Source organism: Accipiter gentilis, chromosome 9 (assembly GCF_929443795.1).
Source record: "Accipiter gentilis chromosome 9, bAccGen1.1, whole genome shotgun sequence".
In the NCBI taxonomy this organism is placed as follows: Eukaryota; Metazoa; Chordata; class Aves; order Accipitriformes; family Accipitridae; genus Astur; species Astur gentilis.
This window is the reverse complement of record NC_064888.1, coordinates 29,359,974-29,383,310: the sequence shown is the minus strand read 5'-3', so window position 1 is coordinate 29,383,310 and position 23,337 is coordinate 29,359,974. Positions and strand designations below refer to the sequence as shown.

General features: G+C 44.5%; 1 protein-coding gene across 2 annotated transcripts in view; it reads right to left on the bottom strand.

The window, feature by feature from the left end:
• Nucleotides 1–23,337, bottom strand: part of SUFU (SUFU negative regulator of hedgehog signaling) — a 99,591-nt gene that overhangs the window by 20,008 nt on the left and 56,246 nt on the right. The window contains exons 6-10 of one of the 2 annotated variants that reach the window (XM_049810651.1): nucleotides 22,607–22,679; nucleotides 17,701–17,857; nucleotides 16,061–16,172; nucleotides 5,150–5,284; nucleotides 3,511–3,649 (exon numbers count right to left, since the gene is read on the bottom strand). In XM_049810651.1, the coding sequence (XP_049666608.1) occupies nucleotides 3,511–3,649; nucleotides 5,150–5,284; nucleotides 16,061–16,172; nucleotides 17,701–17,857; nucleotides 22,607–22,679 (616 nt within the window). The remainder of the gene's footprint in view (nucleotides 1–3,510; nucleotides 3,650–5,149; nucleotides 5,285–16,060; nucleotides 16,173–17,700; nucleotides 17,858–22,606; nucleotides 22,680–23,337) is intronic. The other variant, XM_049810652.1, reaches the window with a different exon arrangement.

Below are 23,337 nucleotides of genomic sequence, written 5' to 3'. Positions count from 1 at the left end.
AAAGCAGCAGGAGCAGAAATTATCTAAAGGTTGTGTTAAACCAACCTTCTTCTCCCCTCTGGGGAGAGTAAGCAGTCCAGGTGAGCAAGGTAGGAGGGAAGAACAGTCTGCTTTGTGCTAGACGGGCAGAGAGCTCCACATAAAAGCAAAGGAGCTTTGCAGAAGCATGTCCTGACTCCCATCACTGGAGACTTAATGATGGTAATTCCCAAAGGATGATGCATGCTGACAGGCTTTGACACAAACTACCCCAGGATAATATTAATATGTATTAAAGGCTCAGGCAACTTTATTGGGACAGGCTTGATCAGTAACACATTTCAACAGAGCGTCTCTATCATCTGCTGGAACATAAGTAAGGGACTGAGGGAGAACACACGCACAATCTCACCTTGCTTTGGGTAGATTTTAGAGACAAACAAGATTGATCTGTGATGAATTGCACGCTTAGTACAGCTCAGACATTGGACCAAGAACCTTGGACACTCCACCACAAATACGAATGTTACTGTGGGGCAGTTAATATCAGAGTATGTCTGCATGATCAGCATCCTTAACCCTCCAACATGCGGTCAGACACCTTCTGCACAGCCTTTCTCTGTGCATCTGGAACATCTACGCCTTGGACAGGAGAGGAGAGGTGCTTAAGAGGCAGTGTGGGGGCTCTGCTGTCACAGCACTGGGGGAAGGGGGAGTGGAAGAAAGAACTGCGGAAGCCTTTGATCATGTGTAATGTTAATGCAAGTGTTACACATCAGAGACTTTGCCAGGGTAACTAGCTTATAAACAGGAGTCTAGTGTTAACAAGGAGGACTTCTTGAATATGTTTGTACATTTCTGAGTCAAAGCAATTTCCCTATTCAACAATACATGACACAGTGGAAGAAGTTCAGAAATAAACCAGCCTGACATGCTTAGACCTTTAATAGAATTTAGCTTCTTAGAACTAATTAAATGTTACTTAAATGGAAAAAAAAAATCCAAGTACTTGGGAAAGGTGCCAATTTGACAGCTCTGGAGAAGGAAATAATCTAATCATCCCCAGAGCATGGGCAGCAGCAGGACAGGCTTCCCCTACTAACATGCCTTGAATGTGGCCTGGAAAGACTGTTGATAGAAATGGGGCGTACAATCTCTGTGGTCTAAGGACTCCTTGCCTTTTCTGCTGAGACTGCTAAAACGGCTCCCACCGAGTACTAGCTGCAGTGGTGATACGGACACCTGTCTGGTAGGAATGGTGGTGGGACCTGACAAACTCCTGTCATCTGCTAACCCTCCACTGGAGCCGAGCGACTCTCAGCTCATTGCTCAGCCTGGGCAGTGGGGGCTGATAGGCTATACAGCAGCTCTCCAGCCTGTCCCACCTTAGATACACTCCACTCCAGCCCACGAGATTTAAACAGGAGGTACTGTGTTTAGTCTGCAGGTTTGGGCTTTCACTGCACCAAAGCTCAGGCTCAAGAGAAGTCAGTCTCTGGCTGCTGCAGAGTTGAGGCCAGGATTTTTCAGGCTCTTATTTCTCCCCCAAGATAGGGAAAAAGTCCACAGGAGGAGATACCTGCCATCTCTCTTCCTCTCCATGGTCCCTCCATTTACTTGTCTTTGCAAGAAGCTCCTGCATTGCAGTGATCTGCTTTCAGCCGCCAACTCTCCTTGGAACTCATCGCTGTGCCTTGGGTCCCAAGCGAGGGAGGAGGAAAATCCTCTCTGGGCCTTGCTGTGAAAGCTTTGCAGGGCTTGCCAACTCGGCCAGCCCAGGCTGCGAGGGACTAAACCAAATACAGCTCGCCTCCTTGGAAATATTATGCACCACAACTTCTTTTACTTCTGAAGCAAAGCCACATGAACCTCCTTCCTCTGCTCCCAACACCACAAGGGACTGCTGAGCACGGACCAAGCCTCCCATTACATATTAAGCCAAGAGCCTCAGACACTCCCACATGTATCTCACACAACCGGGTGCTCCTCCTGTTGTCCCAGGCTGCTTTTAGCCTCCCTTCCTCCCCCACCCACTCTGTCCTCCTTCATTCTTATCACAGGGGCAGGAGCCAGCAGCAGAGCCAGTCACATCAGACAAGAAGATCCAATACGTTGACCTTGTGTAGGAGACAAGTGAGGGAACTTGCTTCTCCCTACTGCTCAGAAGCCAACAATTCTCCACCTCTCCCTCCCACCTAATCCAAAAATCTTCCATAATTTTCAGCACCAAAGTAACAGGCATGGAAGCAACCAGGTTCATAAGGGTTAATATTAGTTACATGTCTGAATGGTGACCTGATTATTGCCATTCTTCACTGTTTAGAGGTTACCTGACTACTCTACAGACTAATACATTTTGAGATGTGATGTAAATGCAAACAAACACTCTTATGTTTGGAGTTAACACAGTCACAAGATCCTGTGTATCGTGTGTTGGCAAGCACAGGAACCAACAGCAAATGACCCACCCTTAAACCTGACCCTTTGCTGTTAATCATTACAGGAGTGTTGCACTTTCCAGTCTGTACAATCAAAGCATGCAAGCTCTTTGAAAATCCCTATGCATGAGATGATTCTAGCCAAGATCAGCTCCTTTACAAGTCATGCAGATTTCAAGGTATGATGTCCTCCAGACGTATGAACACGGGTAGTGGAATGCCTTGAAAACAAGTCTCTGGAAGGTTAACTGCAATGCTAAAACAAACCTCTGCCTTCAAAACAGAAGGGGAGGCAAGAATGCCACAGTAACAGTGAAGGCAGAGACGTACCGCATGCACATAGTGCCTCAGAGATGGGCTTTTCTGCATAAACACATTCCTCAAAGCTTTTTTATTTTCACAACATGTTTATAACCATAAAGAAATTCAAGGTTAGAATAGTGCTATGCCATCATATCATTAGTGCATCACTGCTCCATAAGGCTGACCCTCAACACCAAGCAGATGGGGAATTTCCAAGGAAAATCTGTGATACAGAAAAAAATCTGGGTGCAGAAAATGTGTGGGTGCTTCAAGCAACCATGAGTTTTTGTCAAAGAATCAATAGGAAAGAGCTAAGATGGTAAGAAGCAGTGCTGCCTGTGCTGGTCTCCTGTTAGGGATGATGTAAAACTGAGATCTTGGCTCTGTAGGATCACAGTCCCACAGCTTTCTAGCTCTTCCACCCTGGCTCCATTCTTGTTTAGGTCATTCCACTCTGCCTCCCCAAATTCCTTTCTGGAAGAAATCAAGAGTAAATACAGCCTGTAAAGTGTTTGCTGACTCCAGGAAATGGACACTACTGTATTCACAGATGATTTTTGAACTTTCCAGCCACTGCTTATCAATTTGAGTTCCATTAATATAAATAGTAACAGTTCACCATTGTTTTTTGAGTCCATAATTACTGAAAATATTACGCAAGAGCTATGAGAGATGTTGCAGCAGAAAATACAGGTTTGTTACACTTTTAAACCACATAAGCTTTTATCAGGATCATTTTTAGGACACAGTAAAGAAGGAAGGGGGAGAAAAAGGAAGGAGGCGCTCTCACTTGTAACCAAGGTCCATGTGCTGCATAGGGGTGCTCTTCTGTAGCAAAGGCTCCTTCTACTCCTGTTGATACAAACGTGATTGCTGTATCCCCTGTAATACTTTTATATGTAAAGTGCCGTCCATGTAAGAGCCTTCCCCTGGGGAATAAAACATGCATGTGAATTGAGAGGGTGTGAGCAGCATTCAACAGAATGATGAAGATATATCACTATAGCTTCTGCCATCAGCATGGGAAACCATTTTGAAGGCAGCAACTATTAATTTTTCAGGAATATATGGATGACTTGCTCTACTAAGCAGGTCACAAGCCTCCTTTTAAAGCAGGGAGTTCTCCCTTATCTCCCCCCTTAATCTCAGGGCCTTGTTACACAACTAGAATACACCTAAATCCCACTGCATGCCCATCCCCATGACGAGGTGCTGATATATGTAAAGGCAGGGGACTGCCAGTCTTCCAGTGAGATGAAAACTGCAGAAGAGAATCCAGGCTCCGCATCATGTGGGAATGTGAAGATGCATTTCTAAGCAGGCTCATTGGTGGGCCCAATCTTATTACCGTGACAATACCTAGTGATCCATTGCCTTAGTGCTTGACAAAGGTAACCTGTATTACTTGAACAAAGGCCTAGAAAATATGCATACATGACCATCTATGGTATCACTTCCCTTTTTTTTCATTCAGTGCTTTCCACAGGGAAAATCATGGCTCTAATATTTTGCCTCAGAGCATGTGCAACATGTGTGCATAGCTTCCAACATACAAGGGGGAAAACTTCAGGTAAGATATATAATGGCTAACAGTGTCACAGTTGCTTGATGAGTTACTGCTGGCCAGCTGAGCTATAGTAACTGATCAGGACCACATCTGTTCACACATTTGCAATGTAAAATAAAATATGTTTGTGTTAACTACCCCATTGGTTTCTCAACAGGCACAGGCCAGTGTGCACCTGCTGCTGCTAACTCTGATACTACAGACATGTAACCCATTAAGCTAAAGTAACTCAATCACCTATAATCATTTGTCTCTACCCCACAGTTCATCTCTATGTTAAGGACTACAACATTTGCCACAGGTATTTTTAAAAATAGCACTGACTGAAATGTGGAAACCTAAAAAAGTCACTTACAGTGGTATGCACGGCCTGAACCTTCAAAAGACAATGTGTAGAGTGTGCACGCAATGTTTTATTCCTTCAGTTATGTAAGTGACATAATTTGTCTAAAAACCACACTTGCATGCATAAACTGACTGCAGACAGGCTTTGCACAACCACTTGTGTCTGAGTCCATAAGCCAGAATTAACAACTTAAGGTACTTCTTTGACAGAGTATGTTAAGACATCCCTTTCTTTATGACAGAGTTGCCAGCATTAGACTAATACCCCCCCCCCCCGCCCCCATACTAACCCTGTCCTGTCTCAGCACTCAAAATATGCTGGAGGACATAAAAAGAATGAGAATCTTACCACGATGAACACACATGCAAAGAATCATCTGTTTCTAATGTGTTTTGGCAAAATATCTCAGCTCTGGTCTTTAAAGACCCATTGCAAGCATGTCTGTATGGTGAAACAATACCACAAGGCAAAAGCAGCATGTTAGCACAAGCTGAGGAGGAGGACGGCTTCACTCACCTTAGACAGAGGGGAATGAGTGCTCCGGACTCCTGGTTAAATTTCAGGTGTACGCTCTCCAGCTGTCTCGTGCGGATTAGCTCATGAGGAATAATAGCTGCTGAACTCTCGCTTTCTAAACTGTCCTTACGACTTCTAAGAGAAGAGACAAAATGCACATGTTTAGGATCCCAGTGCTGTGTGCTATTTCTGCTGTGTTTCAGAGCAATCATGTAAATATTGAAGGACACAAGACCAAACTGTTATGGAGAGACATCTGAGTTTTTGTCACATCTACAGAGACACAGCCTCCCTCAGACCACCAGTCCCAGCATGCAGATCTTCATCTTGATTTGATGACCTAGAATCTGAATTTGTGCACACACACAGTGCATCCCTTCCAAGCACATAAGAAATAAAATTTCTGGAAAGAACTGGAGCAAAACTACACTCTCCAAAACCCCAATCCACTATGAAATGGCTTGGAAGAATTACCAGGTGTGCCCTCCCTCCTAGTTTTGCTTTATCTTCAGGATTTTTAAGGCAGTGGCCTGCAGGAAAGAGTTATCCAGTCCCTTGTACCCTTGCTTGAATATCTTTGAGGTCTGAAACATCCCTACAATTGTCTCCAAATAATTTCTTTGCACAGTTCAACCAAAAGGTTTTGAGAATCTCCACTTCGACCAGCATCAAGTGCAACAGCCAAAAAATGGACTCTGCATGTGATGAGTAGGACTCTGCAGATTGTTTTCCCTTGTAAGTGGGGCTGCTTTAAGACAATGCAGCTTTGCTTTCTTATTCATTCATTTCTGCAAGACCAGCATATTGTGAACCTATGACTAAAGGTTATGTTGTTACATGATTAGGACCTTTGCCAGACACAATCCTCTAGATAATCAAACCGGTATATCTCAAAATACTTGACCATAAACACTTTATATGTTCAAAGAGCACCAGCACGATCCCTTACTTGATAGTCCAGAACAAAGAACGAAGGACAGGGGGGTTATGATTTTTGCAAATGACATGGACTGATGTGATGTGTCTGATATGTGATTTATGTTTTTGTCACCTGGCGTTCCACGTGAACTTAACAGAGGTAAGGCTTTGTTAAGAGAGTTTCTATAGTACAGAATCACGAGAGGAGGGGGACAGGGAAAGCAGGAGGAAACTGAGAGATGCCACATTGCAATGTGGTTCCATCATGCCAGATAGACCAAAAGCCAAACAAGGCTATCAGGCTGTGGCTCCATTTGGGAACACTGTTAAAACAAGCCTGGATCCTTTCTCCACCCAAGTGGAGCCACCTTTAACATACATCTGGAGATGATTGTAAAGAAACAGCTTGACCCTCACGAGCTGACTTAGATCACACATCTACTTGATTTTACATTTGGGTGCTGTCCTAAAATTACTCCCATCCACCACACACATAGTAACACAGTTCAGTGTGGCTTCCAAAGCAGATCAACTTATTGCTTCTGCCAGGTCACCTAGTACCAGGTGAGCCTTTCACCCAGGCTGTTGAGCTGCCCACTCTGAAATGAGGATACAAGCTAAACTCTGATATCTCGCAGTGCCTTCCTGCAAATACTCTGCATGGCTAGGTCAGAGACATGCAGGAAAAAAAACAACAGAGCAGCTCAGCTCCCTGCAAGATAAAAACTGTAAAACACATCCCATGTTCTGCCTTAGCAACACACAAAAGCAATAATGGACCCAGCAAGGATACAGTAGGTCAGGATATAGCTTATGGGGTGGGCTGATGGACTGACAGTCAGCAGTCTGTCAGTCTGGTGGGTTAACTGAAGCAAAGACACAACATGCTTTGTAGTCTATAGGTGGCACTTAAAGTTGTGTTTAATCTACTTCAGCAAACATTTTCCAGCTCTTTGTAGGTGGGGTCTTCAAAGAGTGGAGTGGGCCAGCATTTTGCAGGCTGATTACCTGAAAAGTGCAGTTACAGTTGATTAATGATCAGTTGACCTTAAGCTAAGCTTTGCCTCAACTTCCTTATCAGATCTTATATACACAGTGAGCTGTGGGAAAGTCAGCCTGTGGTCTACGACTTCCAATCATTCATTTATCAATCCCTACCAAAAGGGTCAGCCATTAGCAACACATGATTTTCAAGCAGACCGTAAGCTTGCACTCGTTAAATGCAGTTCCAGAGTTTGCTTATGCACCCTGGAGCTGATCAGGAATTTTGCAGCAATGTTATTGCTACAGACAAGAGACTGTGCCTTTCTCACCTGGACTGCCTAATTGTGCCCGGCACGTCCTATAACCCAACCCTCCAGGCAATCGCTGCTGTAGGTTCATGCTTTGGAAAGACAGAGAGCCATAGGACAGTACCCCATACCCCTGGGCTCCAAACCCCCTGAGCTGAAGGTGGGTTCTTATGTTTCCACCATGCTAGCCAGTACAGCAGCTAGCACAACGGGGCTGCAGTCCGGAGGGGAAACACCCTCCGGTTGTTAATGTAGTAATAGGAATGACGACAATATTCTGGAGGCAAGGGGAAAAGCTTTCTAAGTCTTATTAAAAACAGCAAATGCTGTTTGTCATTACACGCTCAAGAGAAGATGTTGACTAATGTGTAACTATCAAACGGAACTGTCATGACTTTAAGGCTGTCAATAATTATGACTTCACATTAATAAGTAACCAGCCCTTCTGTCAAAAAGGTGAAAGAGTGAAGCAAAATGGTAGTTATTACTTTGAATGACATGAAATTATTAATCCTTTCCACAAAACTTTTCCAAAATAGTCACGGTCTCTGTGTTTCTTGTTTCACTTTAGTGGAGCTCACACAATTTCAGCTATTTAAAGTTAAGGGTGAAACTCCAATAGCAGAAACCAAATAACCTTCTATCTAAGCTATACCTTTCTAAACAAGAGTTGTGTGTTGCGGACTACGCAGAACACATCAAGAGGCTACAGTGGCATCACTTTCAGACTCTGGAACATGTCACATCACACAGGGACAAGACCCATTAAAATTCTCTTTGGGAATGGAAATCCTTGTGCTGACACTTCCAAAGGGTGATGGCCCAGATGAAGGGTGGGCAGGACTTCTAGATTGTTGTTAATAAAAAGTTCACATTGTAGCACACATTGCCATCCACAGCTTGTAGTTTTCAGCCTCAGAAGAAAATGCAGAAAAAGTTTGCTTTCTAACACTAACATCCCTGGTTTTACGACTGTCAGTTACCCATAAGCCTTTGCTTCCTCCACGCCATCACCAAATAAATCAGCAGCAAAAGCCAGTGGAGTTTTACTTGTTATGACTAAGATCTAGCTGACTATCACATAAAATGTTGCAAACTTTGTCTATTCCAGATTTAATACTTCATCCAACCCCCACAAAAAATTTCATGTTTCTCAGTGTCCAGAAAAAACAAGTCTGCAAAAGCCAGGGCTGCTGCATTAGGAAAGGCAGTAGACGTAAATGGAAGCGGCATGCCGGAAATGCCCCAGTTTAAAGGCTGCACATCTCGTGTTTTGTGAAACTGGAGGGGAGTTGGAGGAGATTAAAGCGCATTTCCCTGTGATTGGGAGCTTGTGGGAGGTGTAAACGTGGGCAGTTGTCAGATTAATTCTTTAGATGATTACATTCTTTTTGTTTCTTTAAAGCTGTTTGTAGTTGGGTTTGATGTCTCCTGTTCTGGGCAAGTGTATTGCTGCAGTTACCAAGGTGACTTTAGCTGACTTTCAACTATTTTTTCCAGCTTTGGTTTCTACCACTAGTCTGCTTCTGGGCTGAGGAGAAAATGAGGAAATTATGTTTGTTTGGGTTTTTTTTTAATTTTTAAATCTTGTGAATGCTGATTAACAGTCCATGAACTTAACCAAAGCCTTTTTTTTTTTTTTTTTTTTTTTTTGAGGGGGAGGGAGGGGTGTTCAAACCATTGCAAAGGTGTCCAATGCAGTCTGCAGCTTCCCCAGACCTCTGTCAACAGGGAGAAAGGGCCGGAGGAGACTACATGTCCCAGCGTGCTGTGCTCCTCGAGGTGAGCAGCCACATGCTGGAACCTGTAGCCTCCTGGAGGCCCTCTCTTTGTATTAAAGATGAGGGTGGCTGCAACCTGCTTAATTTTATGCCAATTAGCAGCAGCCTCTGGGGATCCTGGAAAATTGCCAGTGCAATCACCGGATTGCACAAAGTTTGGATGTCCCCTCCTTGTAAGTCATGTTTATAGCAACCTCTTCTCAAGCAACCCCACTGGCAGTTATTTTATGGGATTCAAGAATAACCAGGTTGATTGGATTAAGAAAGGTTTATTTATTCTTGCATTTGCACTTTGCTTTATGATCAGAGTGCTTGATCTCATGGATCTGTCACGGAAGGAGATCTCAGTTCCCTTCCAAGCACTGTCGCTGACATGGAGCATAATTTTGCTGTATTTCCAAGTTACCCTCCCAGGTATTGAAATCACAAAGGACACGCTGTTGGAAGCTAGCCACGGCAGGGACTCTCTGTAGGAGTAGGTACCCACTGCATCACTAACCTGAGTTACAGCCACTGCTCCTTGCTTCCTTGGTACAAAACCCAGCACCATTAGTTAGCAAATGCAAACCATTAGTGCCAGCTTACACAGCTGGGAGAGAAAGGTTGGACAACTTTTCTTTCTTTTTTTTTCCCCCCTCCTTTCTTCCCTTCCCAACTGTGGCTATTTCAAACATCCTCACACCCTAATGAAGATATGGTCAAAGATCACTTAAGTGCCAGCAATCTTCCAGTGTCTTTCCCACAGTTTCCCCTGAAGGGCAAACCAGCAGTTGTGGGAAAGAGCCCTAAGCATCTTGGCACACAGAATTACGGCACACGTCACAGACGCACAGAGGCAAGTGCAGAAACGGGGAGGACATGGTTACACAGCTCCTGCTGCGGTCACACTGAGACAAGGCTAGCTCAAGTGTTCAGACCTGGGTGCTCATCATCCTGGTTAAACCGGACGGTGAAGATGTTCTGTGTGCATTTCCTGGCATGGAAGGGCTCCAAGGACAATGCCAATAGCAACAATCTTCTTGCTGCTCACATATCCCTTCAGAAAGCTGCATAATAACTACTGCCAGTGCTTGCAGGGGCCTGACTGTTCCAGACCTGCAGCTGAACTGGGATTGAGAGATTTAGGCTGTGCCACTGGCACCCTGCAGACTCATGGGCAAAGTCAAACAACTCTCTCATGCTTCAGGTTCCCAGTCTGTAAAACTGAGACACTTTTCCACATAGGGGTGTTGCAAGGATTAAGTCAATGTTTGCAAAGCACTTTTGGATTCTTAGATGGGGAAAGCTATGCAGAAGCACAAATTATTAGTGTGATGACCGCTCGCCACTTCTACTGACACTGGTTTTCCAGACATTTGCTTTTCTAGTTCACAAGCTTGTCACCCAGCACTCAGCCTCATGCTGAGAGACACTCCCTAAAGTATATTGCCTTCCCCCATTCAGCATTCCTTACTCAAGCAAGACACCACTGAATGGCATCTTGATGAGAGAGCTTGCCTAAATAAGCAGGACTGGATTGGAAACTTACTGCTTAGTGGTTGCAGAATCAGAAAGTCTAGCCAGAACTAGACAGTTTCGGAGAATGCTGAAATGCTCCCTTTTATGTAAAAGTTTGCCTCCAAGAACTTAAGACAGGAAACCAGCTACACAGACAACACTCCCCTCCGCCCAAGTAAAGCAGCAATCAAAACCCAGTGCAACTGGGAGGAGAAAAGTGCAGACTCGCCTCGAAGCAAATCCTACATCTTGATATTACCATCAGAGCTTCCTCAGAAATGCTGCTCAGATGGAGCTTGTTAATGTGCATTAACCCAATGCTACTCACTGAAAGAAGGAATCAGCATCCCCTGTTTACCAAGTCAGAGGAACCACATGGGCAGCAGACTCCAGTCCTGCAAGTGGTGCCACTGTTACTCTTACACTCCAAACCAGGCACACCGAGTGACAATCTGGGGTTATCCTGGGAGGACTTCGGGAGTGACACAACTCCTCCCTCTTCCCACAAGGGAAGGGCAACAACCTGAGATGCTCAGGGTGCAGTGCACCAGAAGGTCACAGCCAGGACAGTCCTGCCAGCCCCACCTGCCGGAGGGTTGTTCCCTGCTCTGTTTGCCAGGAACCTGCCTTCATTTCCCTGTATAGCTGGAAACTGTTCAGGGCTGGATGGAATTAGCACACAGGCGGAGAGCTACTGTATGTTCAGGCTTCCCTAGACTCAACCTGTCTTTCTGCCTGGAAATTGAATGCAGATGGGATTTGAAGTGTCTGGGGCATCTGTTGTGGGTCCCTGGACAAATGACTGTGGTGCATGAAGGGACCAGCGCATGCCCAGTTATCTGTAAATCCCAGACAGAAATATGGGAATCAGGCGTGTTGAACCACACCACTTTATCCTTCTTGAGAAAGGGGAGAGCAATAAACAGTAGAGAGACACTGGAAAAGCCTTGTCAAAGTAACACAGCCTTGGGAGACTTTTTTCTACCACTCAAGCCTCACCTTCAGACACTGGGGATGTACGTGGGCATTACCTCAATCCCGGCACAACAAAATGTAGCCATTACTGATAATTTTAGCCTCAACATGTGCAGTAATACAGCATGCTAGCTCTAGGTTTCTACTCCATGCCTCTGCTCACAGGAGCAGTAGAATGGTCTGAGTCAGCCAAGGGGCAGAAAAACATAACTTTCAGCAACACTGCATGATCAAGGAGACCCTTGAGGAGTGGAAAAGGTCAAGAATTCCCCTATCCCAACCCTGGTTCTCACTGCAACTGTGGCAAATTAACGACTCTGTCCTCATCTGTAAAGTGGAGATACTACTCACCTGCCTCACAGGACAGCACAGAGCTAATTGCCAGGGACAATTAAAGACTCGGCCCCAGAACTTATTACATCAAGAAATTAAATAGCAAATGAAGCAAGACTCCACAAGTGTCACTGAACTTTGACACCTGGAGCTTCCAGCCCACTGAGGTCTTGGCAGCAGCAGTGTTGAGTCTGACATCTAAACGTTCCCTATGGGTAACAGCTTGCCATATCCAGTAAGAGTGAATCTGCACGGCTCAGGAGACTGAGAGCTTTGCCTTTCTGTCTGTCTGAAGAGCACCTACTAAGCCAACGGGTCCTAAGAAATAAATAATGCGCCACTGTAAAGTACATTTGTATTCATACACGCCTCATTTTTCCAAGCAGTAATCAAGAGTATTATGTTACCTATGGTCGAAATGATTAGTCATGTTTCCAAAGATTAATTTACATGTTCTTTTGTTTAATGTGTACGAACTGATTTAATGGCTGCTTATGAACTGAGCTAACAGTCATTTTGAGAAACAGATGTCCGATGCAGTTTTAAGCATTAAGAGTGCTTTTATTCATATCCTTAGGAGAAGAAGGGCTACACAGTCTACAGTAATAACACTAATGAATCAAAGTACTACAGCTGCCCAACAGGGTTTTGACAGAAACCAGCTTTTTCTCAAAGGAACTTTTTTTTTAGGACTCTGGGACAGTGAACAACTGGTAATATGCATGCTTAACATGTAAGTCATGTAAGTATGTGCTTTTCTGGAGCCAGAATATTGAATCAAGTGCTATCTGCAACCAAACAATGTGAGGCTTTTGCATAAGCACTGAAAACTGTAACTACACAAAGACAGGGAAATCTGTATGGAATCTGGATCCTCCACATTTTATACAAATAAATATTCGAAAGTTTGAGTGTTTCTGGTACTATTTTGTGATGCTGAATGCAGAACAGGTTGTCTGCTTTAAACCCTGATAGATTATTGTGTGTGGGTGGTAGGGTTAGGATAAAAGAAAGGGAAGAAAGCTACTAGGAAAGCAGTTGGTGGCTGCAAATCTATGATAAATAAACAGCACATTCCTCTTCAGCACAAAGCCATTAGAGTCTGTGTCAGACTTTAACATCCTAATGTCAGCTGGGTGCAAATTTGACAGCCTGGGGTTCTGCAGTGCTCCCTATGGAAAGTAGATTGGGAACAATTTGCCATGCCCCAACAGAGCATTTCTGTCAAGTTCCCAAGGAGTTTCTAATGTACCAGTTATACACAGGACCCTTGCAATGAACCACGGGTTTGATATTTTATGGTCTGGTGTGTACAGTGCAGGATATGATTACACACAAGCCTGCTTCCCATCAGCCAGCACCTCGTAATCGTTAACATATTTATCCTTGTGGTGCCTCAAGAAGATGACATTGTTATTAGTCCCATTTTATAGATTCAGAACTGAAGCTCAATAGCTAAATGACTTGCCTTTGATTACACAAGATTTACAGTGTAGGACAGAACTGAGTCCCAGCCCTACCAGGCCCGAGCAAGGATCGCACCAGAAAGACTAGATCTATGTGCAAAGCTATCCTTCATCTCAAGTGCTTGTAACTCTTATGAAATGACTATATCTGAACTAGGTTTTGTGCCTTTTGTGTCTCAGCCTTTGCCACTGCAGGTGCCTGCAGGGAACATGGATGTAGACATATTACTACATGTAAAAGCTGAACTCCTAAGTTACATTCCTCTGCAGCAGCTGGAGATGAGAGTCTCCAGATCATGTTCATGTACTTAATAGCATGTTGAGCAACTTTGCTCAAATGTGTAAAGACATGCTGAGACAGTGTATTAAGAAAGGCTGAGACCTAGTAATATCTTCCTCTTCTACTTCATCTATGCTACACTGTGCTGGAAAATATGTTGAATGATAAGTTTTAGCCACAGTAAGGGTCTGATTTAAGTACCAGTTACTTAGAGGTTGTGAGTAAACACTGCTTTCCAGCACAAACCACCCCTCTCAGTAAGGTCGATGCATTGAACAAGTCCCATTGTATCTCCTACACGAATTGCGGAAGAGAAGCCACTGCACAGGTAGAAAAAGACCCCTTCTAAACTCCTCTCAAAGTAGTCAGTAAGATGGAAGAAGAAAGTGTTAGGACACACTGCTGTTTTAAATTGAGATCTCTGTCCTTCCGATACTATCAACAGAGTAACCGCTGGCAAGACCTGCAGCCGATAGCTCTCCTCCTTAACTGAACTGCTATTATGGAGAAACAGGCTAGCTATCAGTTTCCACAGTGGTAACCACAGAACTCAGAGAAATGTACTGATCTACTAGGAGGCAAACACTGGGAACCATCCATTCATACCACTCAGGCTTCAGGTAGGGTGAGTGCACAGCTGCTACAGGTAAGAGATTTGCAACAAAGAGCACTGTCATGGATATGAGGCTCTGGATTTGACCTGCCTTCCTCTCTGTCTCAGAACAGTTAAAAATCCAGGTAAATACTTGTGTGCTTCATCTTAGACCTTTGCTAACCTTTCACCACTCTGTCTTGAGCGTATCTCTGTTTATCTTACCCTGAATAACGTCGAGCTTTCTTATCTAAGCAACAACTACCTCCCAGCATTAAAGCTTACCCATCAGCTGCTTCCCTGACCTGATGTGCACCCCAAATGTTTCTGGTCATCCCTGACCACTGTGAACTCAGAGCTTTTACTGGGCATGCAGATTCATGCAGGAGGCCAGCATCTGTGAGAAATCCTGCTCAATACTTTTGAGCCTTCCAAGGCTGGGTGCGATTCATGTAAATCAGATGGTATAATTTTATTTTTTCAGTAGGGCCAGTGGGACCAACCAATGGTCCAATGGGACCAACCTGCAGGCAGAGAAGTACTACTTAAAATCTGAGTCAGGTCAGAATCTGGCTCCATCTAATAACTATATAGCAAAAGTAAGATTATTCCTAAAGCAATAATAAAGCCACTTGAGATTTTTTTTTTAATAAGCATCAATATCTCATATTACTCGTTAGTACATAGCATCAGCAATTGACATAATACTTTCCCCAAAGGACTGGGCAACTCAGAAACATTCATACGTAAGGCAAATCAGAAGTCACCCACAAAACGGAACAAGAAAGGACATCAAGGTCATAACCAAGTATAAGGAATATTTTTCTTACGAAATGCTTGAATTAAGAAAGAAACAGGAATTGAAACAGAGCAGGATGCTGTCCCTGCCTGGCACTACAGGAAAGAGCTGATTTCATGATGATCTTTACTCTTGGAACAAGAAAGCACAAATGTTCATCGGAGACTAGGAAACCAAAGGAAATACCAAGATGAAAGAGTGCAGCAAAGATGCATGCCTTTCTGTATCATTTAGATGAAAACATTAAAATTGATGGCAAGACATTTAACTAGCAAATAAGCTTAAGAGGGGAAGGGGAGAAACCCCAAAAGATGGAAGTGCAAATATTGCAGATGGCTTGAAACCACAAGTAATTCCCTATAGATTCACTCAAGTCAAAAGCTACAAATGAGGAGAGATCTACAGGCCCACCTAGTCCCACTTAAATCACCTGTTAGTCTACAGACTATTAGAGACCAGGGTAGTACTGGCATGTAATTACTGCCAGTACCTGCTTGCTTAAGCAAGGCAAGATCAAAGTCACTGGGAAAAAAAAAAATAAATCAACATTTTAACAAAGAGATTTGTAATTATGAGCTTGAAAACAAAATCTTCAGGCAAAAATATCAGCAAACACTCATTTATGCCACCTAGCTCTTTGGATGCCATAGCACTGTTCATCACAGTACGTTTTACAGGGCTCAGTCCATTTCAAACACCGTGCACCAGGAACAGCAGGTTCTCCGGATCATAGTCAGAGCCACTCTACGCTAGCAAGGTTTGTTCGAAACCGCTCTCAAATCCTGCCCTTCTGAGTACTAGTCCATTAACCCAACCTGAACAACTCTTCGCCCCCTATCCTTGTGCTTTGCAAGTATTTGCTGCTAGCCTTCCTCTCCCCTTGTCAAGTCTTCTTCCACCCAGCTTTAACTTTGTTTTCCATGCTGAGCTTTTTAGCCTCTCTCCTCCTACCACCTGAGCGTGCAGGGCGAAACTTACGGTGCTCGGTCGTGGTTCAACCCGTTCTGTCTTTGTGCATTTATCGGAGGTAGAACAGGTTTGCTGTTAATCTCAAGCCCTCTTCGCAGAGTCTCCCTGATTTGCTCTGTATCTGCAAAGATATAAATTTTTATTTAGCATGATTTAGAGTCCCCAGAAACATCACAGACACAAGAAGACATCAGCTTTTTTTTTTTAAAGGCCTGTTTCTATGGTGTGTCTCATCTAAACTCTTCCCCTTCAGAAAGAAATGACGAGATGCTAAGGGTGAATTCTTAACAGCTCTTCCTGCACCTTAGGAGTTACTTCACTTTATAAAGTCAGCTTAAATTCTCTTGGTTTGGGCTGCAATGTTATGTCAGGCAAGGAGAGCTGGAACCTTTGGTACTGAGCCCTCCTGATGAGGAAATTCCGAGTAGTTTTGCATCCTCTTATAAATGACGTGTTTGCTGTCTCTGCACCTCTCACAGAACCTCCTGACACTTCCAGCCTTTGAGCTGGAAGTCACTTTTCCCATTAGGCATAACAGGAATTTGTTCCTTTACCAAACAAGTGCAAGGAGGTTCCTGAGTTTTTGCAACTGGCTTTGCAAATGTGTATTAATTTACAACATGATCCACAAAAGAAAGGAATTTTATGCAGGGCAAACTTTAGCTTCAAGCTCACATTTGAAAATAAACTGCAAATTATTCAGTTCAGATGTAGTCTTTTTACTTTTTCATTTTCCTATAATGTCTAGTGGCCAAATACATTAATACGATGCTTTCCTACCTTTCTTAGAAGTTTCCTCATCTGTTTTTGAGAAATGTGGGAATCGGGTAGAGAAAAACATATCCAAATTATTTCAAAATCTTTTGAAGGATAAACCAATATCACCATGTATACCTGTCTTGGGCTTTTCATTTGCAGAGCTGAGGGAAAATAGCCTTTTTAGATCCAGTGCAGTTCAAAATATTTGCACAGAAGCCAGAAGGAACTCTATGTGCATTTAAATATTTTTTTTACCATGGACTTAAAAACAAGTAAGATACCATTCCTGTGGAAACCATCGTTAATTCCAGGAAATCTCGAGCCCTCAAATTTTATGTTGCTTCACCCATTTGAAAGGTAACATGCATAATTTCAAGCATGTGTAATGGCTATGACATCTGTACACTGAGATGGCATCTCATTGCAAAGGGGAACTCCACCATATTTTACTTCTTCTTTCCAGACTTCCGTATTTGCAAGAATCACTTGAGTTCAGCTACAGCAATGTGCAGTGTCAGTCCAACTTGCCACCCAAGAAGTGACAATGTTAATAAGGAAACACAGCCTGGGAAAATGCAGTTGCTTCACCTTGCAGGTGTTTACAGTCCTGGTTTCACCCAGTGCTCAGTTTAACTTTGCAGATTTAGAACAGAAATAGCCTAAAAACTGAAAGAAACATTTAGACAAAACAATGCAAAGATCTCTCTTCCTCTCTCCTGCCTTCCTCAAAGAGGCCACACCAAAATTCATTTTGCTCCTGAGACATACTGAGCCTTCCAGTAACGGTGATGTTTGTTATGAACCCCAAAATGCTGCATGAATCAGCCCACTGCCCAGACCCATCAGAAAACCAAAAGGCCATGACAGCGACTCTGCCCAGGACCTCTTACCTTTCCCAGAGAGCCGCCGCGGCTGGGTCCCAATGCAAATGCTCCTGCTGTCTTCGTCATCCTCCGGGGGCCGGCTGAGATCATCCCAGGCACATTTGGCACTCACTCCACTCAGGTTTGAGCCATCTGTCTCAATCCCTTTGTCGACTCTCTCCTGCTTGAAAAGATCCAAAACCCCAAGACTTTTTTGGGCGTGGCTTGAACCTGAGCTGGAATCCACCCTGGCTCAACCCAACCTTCAGCAGCTCCTGCATCTCCCCCTCCGCAGCCAGTTTCCACTCTCTGGTCCCTGTGCTTTGATGTATCACCTAACAGTGACTGCACATTGAGCCAAATCAGGGAGCTGGTCTGAACTGGAACAAACCTTTTCCATAGCAGGTTGGTCTGAACTCCTACCCCTTTCCCACTGCTTCACTACGTGGCCCTGGCAGGTACAAAGCAGGGAAAGATAGCGGTGGAAATCAGTGGCCTGGGGTATGCAGGGTTGCTTCTTTCAGTGTTAGCTCCAGTTTACACCAACTCAAAAGTATTTATGGCACTACATTATACACTCCTGTACGAAGCACAGCTTGGCAGTCTACCTATTACATGTCAATGGTAACAAACCCCTGAGAAACTAAACTTAAGTTCTCTTTCCAAGCTTACTGAGGAGTCCCACAATGAAAACAGCTCACAGAGAGACTCCTCATTCACAGCAGTTCATCATTTGCAAACTGCCCAGACAACCACTGCTTTTCAATGTGCTGGGGTGTTCAGTAAAGGACAAACGTGCAAGAAGACACGGGTCTGTTCACAGCGTCAAAGCTTTTGCATAGCTTTCTCTATTGGCAAAATACACAAACTCCCTCCCTTGCAAGTTGGATTTTCCAAGCATGTAACCACCATTTGGGTCTCGGAATTGTCGCACACCAACCACAAGCAGCTGCATACTCTCAGACACCATGCATTTTCTCAAGGACATGTGCATCTGTTGCCAGCAAGACTGCCCTAAGCTGCAGCCAAAAGTTGCACAGGACACCCACCTGCTAGGGGAACTGGCACTAGTCTGAATTTCCACCTATGTCCCACAAGGGGGTAATGTTGAGCTGAACAAACTCGGGGCTGAGCTACACCGAGGAAGGGCTGCTCTTACCGCTGTCACCTCTCCCCTGGCACTGAATCAACCCGGCTGGTTTTCCTCTCTTCTGAAGGGGTGTCACTTCTTGTACCACTCAGTGGCACCAGCAAGACTGCCATCTCACTGCTTACATCTGGGTCACCTCAGAATAGGCAGTAACTCCCACTGCTTGTGGGACAGAAACTTTGAAGATTTGAGGAAAGAACAGAGCTGTGTTACGCACAACGGGAGCAGATCTCTCCCCTTGTTACTACTACCCTTCAGTTTGACCTTGCCACTGGTGTCAAGAGACCGTGGGAGCATCCAGCGCTTTGCAAAATCTGTTCCCCAAGAAGCAGTTTCCAGACTAGAACCCACATATGTTCCTCCCCTTGCCCAGCTGCACACGCTGCACCCTAGGAAAGGGCATTGCCTGTTCTTGTGACCATTCAAGAGAGGATTTGAGCAGCTAAAAGATAAGCAGAAGCACTCAGGGTGTGGCTGCACAGCAGTTTAAGTTGATGTAATTCACAGTGGCTGCAGTCCCAACCTCCTCCATGTGCTCCTACCCCTTCCCTTGAGCCAACTCCTTTTTTTTTTTTTTTTTTTCTTTTTTTTTTTTTTCAGGTGGATCACCTCCCTAAACTGGCTCTTTGGCCCAAGAGCGGAGGTAGAAGCCTGTGGCTGGGGGCAGGACCAGAGCAGTCCTGACTTAGATCTAAGCATTCTAGACACTGCCTTCCTTCCGCCTCTGTCCCTGAAACACTACTCTTTGGGATCTTCCTCTGGCGTCAGGGCAGACTGGCTTCTATGAAAACGTAATGGGAAAATCTGAGAAATAACAAATCTGCTGGGATTTTCTTTTGTTATACCCTAAACATAAAATTAGTTGTTTCACCCAGAAATAGAAGTTGTGGGAAAAAAAATAAAAATACATCTGATCCTACATATGCAAATGATGCTCTATGTAAGATTTTAGCACATGGATCCTTCTAGAGCCCACCAAGGCGCTCTGTGAGGACCCAAATCAGCTGACATGGGGAAGTTTAACTTGTCAGCATGGTTATTTTTCATTCCAGTGATTGGGGAAACATGGGAGAGCCACCAAACTTGCCCTTGAGCAGGGAGTAGAAGAGCCCACAGGGCCCTGAGGACTCATCGGGCAGAGGCTCTGGTGGGATGTCCTTCTCCACCCCTGTAGCCAAGGCCCCTGCTCACAGCCACAGTCGGGGCCTCCGGACAGTGCGCAGAGCCTTGGGGAGGGGGAAAGGGACTCATCATCTGCGTCTCAGCTGGTTTGCAGAGCACTTCCTCAGGGGAAGAAGTGCTGCTCTGTTGGCATCCCTTGGAGATCAAGGGGGGCTGATGGAAATGAGCTGGCCTAAGGCAGCCTAATTTGCATGCCTGTTTTATAACGTTTGCAAGTATTGATGTTGAAGGGGGAAAACCACCAAAAAAACCCCTAATCAGTGCAGATTCTCAGCTGGGGCAATGCACAGCTTTACCCCATCTTTAGCCAGCAAAGATGTGCCTGGGCTGAGGGGCTGTTCTTCCTCCCTTGAAAGGGCAGCCTGAGCAGGAGGTTGGAGGAGCCCAGGGCAAAGGAGGTTCAGCTTTTTCCTTCCTCAAAGAAAGGATGTTTCTGTCCCATTTTCCTCTCAGCATGTGGGAGAGATGCTCTGAGGCTCTTATAAGTCATTGATCCCTTTCTAAACAAGCCAGAGCACTGCAGCGTGACCCGCAGAGCGGCAACCACAACTCAGGAAATTCAAATCAGCTTTATTCTCTTCTGAGATATCTGCTAAAACAGAAGCAAAGCACTGAGAATCAGCACAGAGCTGGGGACCAACCGGGATTGTTTGACAGTGCTGCCAGGGAAATCTGAATGGCCTACAGGGAAGCCTGGCTGCACAGAAAACAGCCAGCGTTGCCACAGCGTTAATTGCTGACATCCTGGGATGACATCTTAGTTGGGATCCATTCTCAGCAACTCCGAACAGAAAGTACAGCTGCTGCTGCCAGGGCTGGGTTTAGGCCTCAACCAATTCCCACAAGAGACAATGCAGCCTCAAAACAAGCTCTGCCCGCTTCCCAGGCAGGCAATGTGCTTGCCTGCTCCCAGGAAAGTTGTCTGTTTTCTCTGCCTGCTCCCTCCCTCCCCTCCACCTATCTTCCACTGCTGCCTTTCAGCTCTCACAGACCCTGTACCACCACCAAGAAAAAGCCAAGCGAATAACACGTTGTCTTTTCCCCACTAACTAGAGCAGGAGGCACATGACATGGCTGAACCCAGCCTGAAACAGCCTAGCTCCCTGCACTCAGCAAAGGCTCTTTGCGGGACTCTGCGTCACAGCAGCAGGTTTTGCCCTGTGAATCCCCAGGGGCTGCAGAGCAGAGCAGGAAGGAGGTGCACACACACACACACACCTGTGCATACACACGACTGCAAGGGCAAGAGAGAACAGAAACAGGAATGTCTTCAATGTGAGGAAGTCCGGAAAGACCACAGACATAGCAGCTTTCAGTGGCAGGACACACTGGTGAGGCAGAGGTACTCTTTATTTGCCTTAACTTGCCTTGGCTGACTCAGATTCCAGTAAGCCGAGCTACTTTTCATTTACAGTAAATTGAAGAAAACCCTGTTATCATCAGGAATCACCAGTGTGCAGAGAACAGAAACACCCTCCAGGAGGGGAGAGGGCAAAATTTTTAAGAGCCTAAAAACTTTACAGGACTTGCAGTTGTATTAGCTCCCATATTGTGGGACATTTGTGGAACATTTTTTTTGGTGTGTCTCAGACCGGGGTTATTTTAGATGAACAAAACCTTAAAAACAGTAAAAGTAGAATTTGGTTTTGTTCTTAAGCTTTCAAAATAAAAGATGCTGTGAGGCAACTGAGGGTAATCAGATGCAGACACGCAAACCATAAAGTAAACGCAACAGCTTGTACAAAACGTGCACATATGCACGTGCCCTACCAGGCTAAGCCATAAGTTCTCTGTTAAAGGCAAATACTCAGTGATTCACTGAAACAAGGTCAGCACCACACTGGATTTGCCTGGGACCCATGTACTTCAGTACTGTAACTCTGCTGAAGAGATGCAGAAATGTCTCCCAAATGCACAGATCAGCAGTAGTCCATGGGATGGTAACCTCTCCGTAGAGGTCCTATTCTGATCTTGGAACTTCAGAAATTAACTTGAACTCTGAAGGTTTACTGTATCTTCCTGCATGGATTATTAATAACTGCATGAGATACTTTTAGCTTCCCACTGTTTCTCAGACCACACTAACTACTTGGCCTCAAGTGACATCCTACAGGAATGAGCTACACTGTAACATCTGCTGTGAAAAAGTATTACTTAGTTGGTTTTGAGTTTTCTGCATGTTGTAGCTCCTTACGCTTGCATATAAAACAAAGGAGGAATTTCCAGATCTATCATCTCTAAATCTTGTATTGTCCTATGTTCTTTTATCTTCTTCTATTTTCCTCCTGTCTAAAACATGCAGTCCAAATCTTACCAATTTGTCTCATATATGAGATTCTGTTTTCCTGGTCTCTCAGTTTCTTCCTAGAGCTGCCATCCACCTGGGACTGGACATGTGCACTCTTGAACCACCTCTGAGAGGGCAAAAGTCTCTAATACTTTTCCAGGATTATTGCAAACACTGAGAAGACCACAGCACCGTTACAGAAAATAATAGGACTGCTTTATACCATTAAACCAATTCTCTCTGGTTACTACAAAAGACATTTTTGTATGTCTTTGTATCAAAAAGACATGACATTTTATAAACTGAAGACATACTTGCAGATGTGGGTCAATCTCGAATATTGTCTCTCCTCTTCGCATATCTGTTATCAACCAGGGGCCTCCAGCTCTACACAGAAAGAAAGGTAATGAACCAAACAAGCACTTTAGCTAGTACTCCCCAACAGAGTCCTCAGAGTGGACCTGCACTGGAAAGAAGCACAAGGTAGAGTTTAAAACAAGCCTAGAAGCCCTCTATGTTGCGTATACATCCCATAGCACACATTTGTCCTTTACATTTCTCAAATAAATAATGAAAGCTCTCCGTGACCTAGCTGTTATTTGCCTAGTGTCTGGCACCACCAGGTCTTGCAAAGCAGTCAGGATTGACACAGGCTATACCCTGTGTGGACCCACTTACTCATACAAGACTGAACTGTGTTTTAATCTTACAGGTACCTGAACTGGGACTGAGAAGTCCAGTGTAGCCTATGTCTAAGAAAGATGGGCAAAGCATAGGGTCAAGATTTATACTTCTACTACATACTTAAAGATGCAGCAGGGTCCCAATGGGACTGCACTTTTTGCTGAGATCAGCAGTCATATTCAGTACCATAAAAAGCTTATTGCTCTGATAAATATCCTCACAATAGTTGTTTTGCCCAGTTGGTACTTAATGGCTGAGTATTCAGATGGTTCAGGGAAAATCTTTTTTTCATTAGCAATAAAAGTCACAAGGGTCAAGATGCTTCCCAACAAAGGTGATAGAAAACAGATTGCTGTGAAGA